The sequence below is a fragment of the Sinocyclocheilus anshuiensis genome, unplaced genomic scaffold, assembly GCF_001515605.1.
Source record: "Sinocyclocheilus anshuiensis isolate Anshui unplaced genomic scaffold, SAMN03320099.WGS_v1.1 scaffold779, whole genome shotgun sequence".
Classification (NCBI taxonomy): Eukaryota; Metazoa; Chordata; class Actinopteri; order Cypriniformes; family Cyprinidae; genus Sinocyclocheilus; species Sinocyclocheilus anshuiensis.
In genome coordinates, this window is record NW_015548244.1 from 483,703 (window position 1) to 492,109 (window position 8,407).

At 38.8% G+C, this 8,407-nt stretch overlaps 1 protein-coding gene across 1 annotated transcript in view; it reads left to right on the forward strand.

Moving 5' to 3' along the window:
* syt7a (synaptotagmin VIIa) overlaps positions 1-8,407 on the forward strand; it is a 147,728-nt gene that overhangs the window by 63,886 nt on the left and 75,435 nt on the right. Inside the window, exon 2 of the mRNA XM_016442573.1 lies at positions 5,386-5,489. Within this exon, the coding sequence (XP_016298059.1) occupies positions 5,386-5,489 (104 nt within the window). The remainder of the gene's footprint in view (positions 1-5,385; positions 5,490-8,407) is intronic.

Here is an 8,407-nt window from a genome sequence, read left to right on the forward strand (position 1 = left end):
ATATATATATATATATATATATATATATATATGCTATAGTTATCTCTAAGAACACAACAATATCTCCATTTAGTTTCATTTGTGGTATATAGTTATTTCATAGCTTTATAAACAATTAATTCAGCAAATTGAATGCAAATTAATCATAATTTTTTTTTTAAATCTTTAAATTTCTACTGTGCATTTTTGCATCAAATACCTCATCATTTTGTACTGTAGCTAAAATAGCTTTGTGCATACCTCATTTTATTTGTGAACCAGTTTTCTATTTGTAAATCAATGTGCATTTATTCATGAATATAACAGCAGAATCCCTTAAATCAGCTGTCAGTGAAAATGAATGACTTCTGGTTGCTTTGTCTCTTTCTAGCTTAGCATGCAAGAGCTGTGTTTTATTGCCTGCTGCTTTAGAGAGTCACGTCTGCTGTCCTCTGATCTCAGACCTGCTCTTGTGTTGAACACTGGCTCATTCAGGGCTTGAGGACGTGTGAACACAGGCTGTTTTCTGGAGTGTTTCTGCTGTGCTCCTGATCAGCTGCTTCAGCAGGGAAGCGTCCGGCGCTGATGCTGCTGTCTGTCTGTTTAGCCGGTGAGCGCCTGTCAGAGTCTGTGTGTGGCTCTGCTGAGAAACATTCAGCTGGTTTCTCAGAATACATGGACAGTTTTGAATGGCCGTCAGTGGAGAAAGATGATTCTTGTGTCCATTTACACTATCTACCAGCAGAGGCTAAGAGGGTCATGCAAACTAAACAAACCTTGACCTAATTAGCCAAACCTTGAGCTTAGGCTCAGGCTGACACATTGCAGACTGCATATTACTTTTAAAAAATGTAGTATATATATATATATATATATATGTATGCATATATACAGTATGTATGCTGTTCTAGCAAGGAAAAGCTAGTAAATGCTAAACAAAAAAAATCGCAGTTGATGTCACTTCTGATTAATTTGCACTGGAACTGCACACTGATTCACACTGGAACTGCAACATGAAGTCGAAAGCATTGCATTGTGGCATACAGTTTTTTGTGCACTGCATTTTGACAAAGGTAGTATACAATTCCAAACACTACATTTTACTGGAGCAGATCTGGACAAGTTTAAGTCCCGTGTCAGAAAGTGATTTCACTGCAATTCATGTTTGTAGAGTAATGCAACATGACTGTTACATTTATTCTAAAGAAATATAGCTTAAGCAAAACGTGATAAGTGAAGTGACATGACATGACGTGACCCCATACTTGGAATTTGTGCTCTGCATTTAACCCATCCAAGTCCACACACACAGCAGTGGGTAGTGAACAAACACACACACACACACACACACACACACACACCGTGAACACACACCCGGAGCAGTGGGCAGCCATTTTTGCTGCGGCACCCGGGGAGCAGTTGGGAGTTCGGTGCCTTGCTTGTAACCTTTGGGTTACAAGTCTAACTCTCGAACCATTAGGCCACGACTGACGACTGATAAGAAGAAGTGTGTACGGTTTGAAACAAAACAACAGATGTAAAAAAGAAGACATTGTGTTTGTTTGTAGAACATGTTCATAGTTAATATAATTAACTACAACTGGCGATCCTGTGCTAGATTTGCTTGGTGGTTGCTATGGTAATGGTTGCTAGGGTGCTCTGAGTGGTTGCTAGGGTATTGCTAGTGTAGGTGTTCTTTGTTTAGGTGTTAAGTATGTTGCTGTGGAGCTTATTAATTATTTAGGGATGTCTGTTTAGCATGTTGCTATTAATAGAAAACAATATGTGGAACATTTAATTTCAATATATTTTATATTTAATAATTATATGTATATATATAATTTTTAAATAATTTAGGGAAGAGGGTCTATATTTAGCATGTTGCTTATAATAGAAATATATTACATAATATGTAAAATAATAAAAAAATTTAATTTTAAATAAATGTAAAATAATAATAAAATATAAAATAATACAATACATTTTATTAAATATTTAATATTTTGTTATATATTAACATTAAAAAATGTTTGGAATTCTAATTAATTACTTAATTTATTTTCCACTTTTCTATTATTTAGAATATAACACTAAGGCACTGTTGATGTGGAATATAAGCTCTTTCTGAAGCATTGCTTCTGCTTTCATTTCACAAGGTTGTGCTGGAACAGCAGCTCAAAGAGCCTGTGGATTATATGGACAGATACACACACACACACACACACACACACACACTGATTGCATGAGTGCATCACGCTTTGTCCCTTCAGTTCACAGGAGAGATCAATCTTAAACGTTTATCACTCTTTACTCCTGTCCCTCCCTCCCCTCAACCATCCATCCATCCCTCCATCTCCTCCCTCCACCTCCATCAGCAGATGTGTCCATTCAGTTGGGAGTTCGGTGCCTTGCTTGTAACCTTTGGGTTACAAGTCTAACTCTCGAACCATTAGGCCACGACTGACGACTGATAAGAAGAAGTGTGTACGGTTTGAAACAAAACAACAGATGTAAAAAAGAAGACATTGTGTTTGTTTGTAGAACATGTTCATAGTTAATATAATTAACTACAACTGGCGATCCTGTGCTAGATTTGCTTGGTGGTTGCTATGGTAATGGTTGCTAGGGTGCTCTGAGTGGTTGCTAGGGTATTGCTAGTGTAGGTGTTCTTTGTTTAGGTGTTAAGTATGTTGCTGTGGAGCTTATTAATTATTTAGGGATGTCTGTTTAGCATGTTGCTATTAATAGAAAACAATATGTGGAACATTTAATTTCAATATATTTTATATTTAATAATTATATGTATATATATAATTTTTAAATAATTTAGGGAAGAGGGTCTATATTTAGCATGTTGCTTATAATAGAAATATATTACATAATATGTAAAATAATAAAAAAATTTAATTTTAAATAAATGTAAAATAATAATAAAATATAAAATAATACAATACATTTTATTAAATATTTAATATTTTGTTATATATTAACATTAAAAAATGTTTGGAATTCTAATTAATTACTTAATTTATTTTCCACTTTTCTATTATTTAGAATATAACACTAAGGCACTGTTGATGTGGAATATAAGCTCTTTCTGAAGCATTGCTTCTGCTTTCATTTCACAAGGTTGTGCTGGAACAGCAGCTCAAAGAGCCTGTGGATTATATGGACAGATACACACACACACACACACACACACACACACTGATTGCATGAGTGCATCACGCTTTGTCCCTTCAGTTCACAGGAGAGATCAATCTTAAACGTTTATCACTCTTTACTCCTGTCCCTCCCTCCCCTCAACCATCCATCCATCCCTCCATCTCCTCCCTCCACCTCCATCAGCAGATGTGTCCATTCATCATATTTTGTCAGGTTCCTTCCTGTCTCTCTCTGTCTTGTTCTGTCTGTCTCTCTGTGTGTCTCCCGTCTGCAGCCCTCAGAACTGATCTACTACATGTATGTTATACCAGACACTCTACGCTATGGTTTCCTTTGTTATTATGTATCCTAATGCAGGCACTTCTAGCTTAGCAAGCTCGATTTCATGTGTCATTGTCATCCGAAACACAATCTATAGTCTGTGTAATCATGTGTATGTAGACTCTTTTAGCTACATATCTTTCAGCTCATTTACTGTTATGGCAGAGCAACAGTTTGAAGAGCAACACAGTAAAATCCTTTTAGAACACCTATCAAGTGCACCCTACTAAGAACACTCTAATAACCACATAGCAACACCTCGGCAACTGCATAGCAATGCCTTGGCAACAGTGTTGGGGGTAACACATTACAAGTAACGCGAGTTACGTAATCAGATTACTTTTTTCAAGTAACTAGTAAAGTAACGCATTACTTTCCATAAAAAGTAACTAAGTAACGTAATTAGTTACTTTTTTTATGGAGTAACGCAATATTGTAATGCATTACTTTTAAAAGTAACTTTCCCCAACACTGCTTGGCAACAACATTAGAACATAGAACATCCCAGCAATGCCCTGGTGACTTCCCACAACACCTTAACAACATGCAAAAAAACACACAGAATGCCTAGCAATACTCTAGCAACCACCCAAAATGCCCTAGCAACTGCATACTGTAGCAACCACCGACCAATGTTGTGAAAATCACTTAGAATACCACATAGCAATGTTCTAGCAAACACATGCTGTAGCAGCCACCAAATAAGATGCTGGAAACCACTTGGAATTCATTAGCAACAGCATAGCAATGCCCTGGCAACCAACCAAAACATTTTAACAACTGCATTTTGTAACAACCACCGAGAAACATAGGATAGTATAGGAACGACCCAGCCACAACCCAGAGCACCCTAAGAGCCACATACTATAGCAACCACTAAGCAACTTGCTGAAAACCATTTACAGTACCTTAACAACGGCATAGCAATGCCTTGACAGTGACTCTGAACATTCTAGCAACTGCACATCAACGCACTAAACCCAGTAAAACCACCTTAACTACCACCCTAGTGCACCCTACCTAGAACACCTTAGTAACTGCATAGCAACACCCTGGTGACTACCCATAATACCTTAGCAACTCTATAGCAACATGCTCAACACTACACAGAGCACCTAACCATGCTCTAGCAACCACCCAGAATACCCTATCAGCCGCATACTGTAACAAACACCACACATTGTGCTGAAAAACCACTTAAAATACTACATAGCAACACTATAGCAGCCACATACTTTAGCAACCCCAAGCAGTGTGCTGAAAACCACTTTGAAAACCTTAGGAACAGCATAGCAACTTCTTAGCAACCACAAGCACCGTGCTGAAAACCACTCAGAATACATTTGAAACCACATAGCAACCACACACTGTAGCAGCCACCAAGCAATGTGCTGAAAACCACTTAAAACACTACATAGCAACACCCTAGCAACCACATACTGTAGCAACCACCAAGCTGCATGCTGAAAACCATATTGCATCTGCATAGCAATACCCTGGTAACCACATACAACATCCTCGAAATTGCATAGCAACACTAGTTTTGTGCACGCACTGTTTCTTCAGATAACATTTTCTTCAGTGAATATAGTACAAATCTACAGTACTTGCGTTTTTACATGTTGATCTTGCATTTGTAAGTGTTCGATATTGATACAGTATGTTTTTGGTCTTGGCACATCTCATATATTATATCTAAAACACTTTAGTGACATCTTTTTCTCCCTCTTTCCCTCTCCGATCGTCTTTTTCTCCCTTTTTGATTTTGTTCTCCAGTCACATTTGTTCCCATCATGAAAATATTGATCCATCTTTAGGACTTCAGAGACTTCATAAAATCTCAGCGTTCTCGTCAGAGTAAATGTCAGACTGTTCCCCCTATGCTTGGATATTAACATTGTGTGTGTGTGTGTTTCACAGGCTCCGTCTCTTTGAGCGTGCTGCTGGTGTCGTTGGCGGTAACCGTGTGTGGTGTTTGGCTGGTGGCTCTCTGCGGCGTCTGCGGATGGTGTCAACGCAAGCTGGTGAGTTACACACACACTTACCGAAAAAAAATTTTTTTTTTTATATTTTTATAAATATTTACTAACTATTTTAGACAATTATACATGCATTTGATTGTACCATGGGCTGGAACGTTTGCAATGCGTTGACCAAACATTTGCATGTACGTTTGCGTAATTTAAATGTTTCTGACCTTTCTAGCATGACAGATTTAATATTTTATGTCTTTCATAGCCTGGGAGAATTAATTGAGTTCTCAGTTAAGTATCAACTTAGATTTTTCTCCTCCAAAACAAATGAGTAAACAGAGGACCTACAGAATGAGTATTTGTATTTTTCTATGTGTAGCTTCACAATCAGGATTTTGTAGTAAAATGTGAAATAATAATGTGGTCTCCATGCTGATCAATCAGTGTAAAGGGTGATTGATTAGGACGGTCCTGCGGCTCATTAGACAGATGGAGTGGAACCCCGCCGCACGGTTCTTCACCGACTCGTTTGTTTGGCTCGCGTTTGTGAGTCAAAACTAATTGATTCCCGATGCGTGTCATACATATATGACGGTGTGTGAACCCTAGAGAGTGAGCCATCTGTGTGTGGGATCTGTATGTGCTTGTGTTTGATGTGTGTTTGTGTGTGTGCATGTGTTTTAGCGTGTACAGCGTTTATACACGAGTCTACAGTTTTGCATTTCTGTTATTTGTTTATTAGTGTCTGTTATAATAAGAAGTATAAAGTGGGTGATAAAATTTGACTTTTAACTTGGACCACATAGACTACCCAAGATACCCTAGCAACTGGATAATAATGCTCTGGTGACTACCCACATCACCTTAGCAACTCCATAGCAACATGCTAAACACTACAGAGAACACCTAGCAATGGTCTAGCAACCACCCAGAATACCCTAACAAACGCATACTGAACAAACAACGAGCAATGTGCTGAAAACCACTTAAAAGACTACACAATGACACCCTAGTGACCACCAAGCAACATGCTGAAAACCACTTAGAATACCTTAGGAACAACATAGCAACTTCTTAGCAACCACAAGCACCGTGCTGAAAACCACTTAAGAGTACATTTGAAACAGCATAGCAACACTCTAGCAACCACATACTGTAACAACCACCAAGCTACATGCTTAAGTCCACTTAGAATTCCTTAGACACCACATAGCCATGCCCTAGCAACCATATACTGTAGTGACCACCAAGCAAGCGACATGCTGAAAACCACTTAGAATACCTTAGAAACTGCATAGCAACACCCTAGCAACCACATACTGCAGCATCCACCAAGCAACATGCTTAAGACCACTTAGAATACCTTAGAAACCACATAGCAACGCCCTAGCAGTCATATACTGTAGCAACTACCAAGCAGCATGCTGAAGACTACTTGGAATACCTTTGAAACTGCATAGCAACTCCCTAGCAACCACATACTATAGCAAGCACCAAGCAACATGCTGAAAACCACTTCCAATACTGTGGCAACCGCATAGAACGTCCTAGCAACTGCAAAGCACTAAAAACAACTCAGAACACTTAACTACCGCCAAAGTTCACACTACATAGAACACCCTAACTGTATAGCAATCACTGATCAACATGTTGGAAACCACTCAGAACCCTTTGGAAACTGCATAGCAACAGCCTGGTAACCACATCGAACATTCTAGCAACATTTTCTTCAGTAAATGTAGTTTCTTTCGTTTTTTAAGTGTTTGATATCACACACATTCAGTGTGTTTCCTCAGTGACGTCACGTGAGGAGCCAAAAGGTTTTTTTCCAGTTGATGACTGAAAACAGTGACCTGTAATTCCAGCCTCACGACCGCTGATCGGACTTTTAAATGGCAGCACTGATTGGAATGACCTTGAGTGACCTGAAAGGTGTTTCAAAGTAAAAGAGCCGTTTCCCCTTTATACCACCCGAAGCCAAATACTTAACTGAACATGCCGGCAGATCTCACACGTACAGGGAATTGTAAATTCACTCAGATATCCTCAACCACAACTGTACGTGATCTTTGACCTTATTCCTCCCAGAAGAGTGACCACAGGCAATCACAGCAGGTGTCATGAGGTCTTTGAGCTCATACATGCCCTCTGAACCTCTGCGTGCATGTGTGATTTAGTTAGTGAGGATGTGCACATGCATACTAACAAGCATACTAACAAGTGTGTGTTATTGTGTGGGAGGAAGTCTGTGTGTGTGCGCGTGTGCTTGAGGGAGAGAATTTCTGTGTTTACTTACTATACTTTGGAGACCTTCTTTTATGGATGCCCTCAAATTTAAAAATGATTAATAAATGAAGCAAACAATGTTTATTTATTTGAATTTTTTGGTTATGCTTAATCTGAATGTCATTAACATTCTCTGAGTCTATAATAAGATGAGAAAACATCTTAAAAGGAATAGTTCACCCAAAAATAAAAATTTGCTGTTAATTTACTCACCCTCAGGCCATCCAATATATAGATGACTGTTTTTCTTCAGTAGAAGAGTAAAGAAGATTTTTAGCTGAAACCATAGTCCTTGGTGATTCATAAATTGCAAGTCAGCAGCTGTCTGTGCTTGAGAATAAAAAAAGCATATCAAGGAACCTGTCAGGGTTCTGGACTGTCTGTGTGTGTTTTGCTCCCCGTGACACAGTTTCTCCTCGTGTTAATTTGATTCCAGCTGTGTCTATTTTGTCCCTCATTATCCTGTGTTTATAAGCCCCAGTCTGTTCAGTTTAGTTTGTCGGATCTACTTGTTGTGAACGTCATCCTTGTGCTCTATGTCTTCTATTTGAATCATTAAAAGACTCTCGTTCTGCGAAATCTCTACGTCTCTTCGTGCATCCAGCGAATTGTGACAGAACCAGGGCCATAGCCAGGGTTTTAAAATGACCGAGGTCCCAAATCCCCCCCCCCCCCCCCCCCCC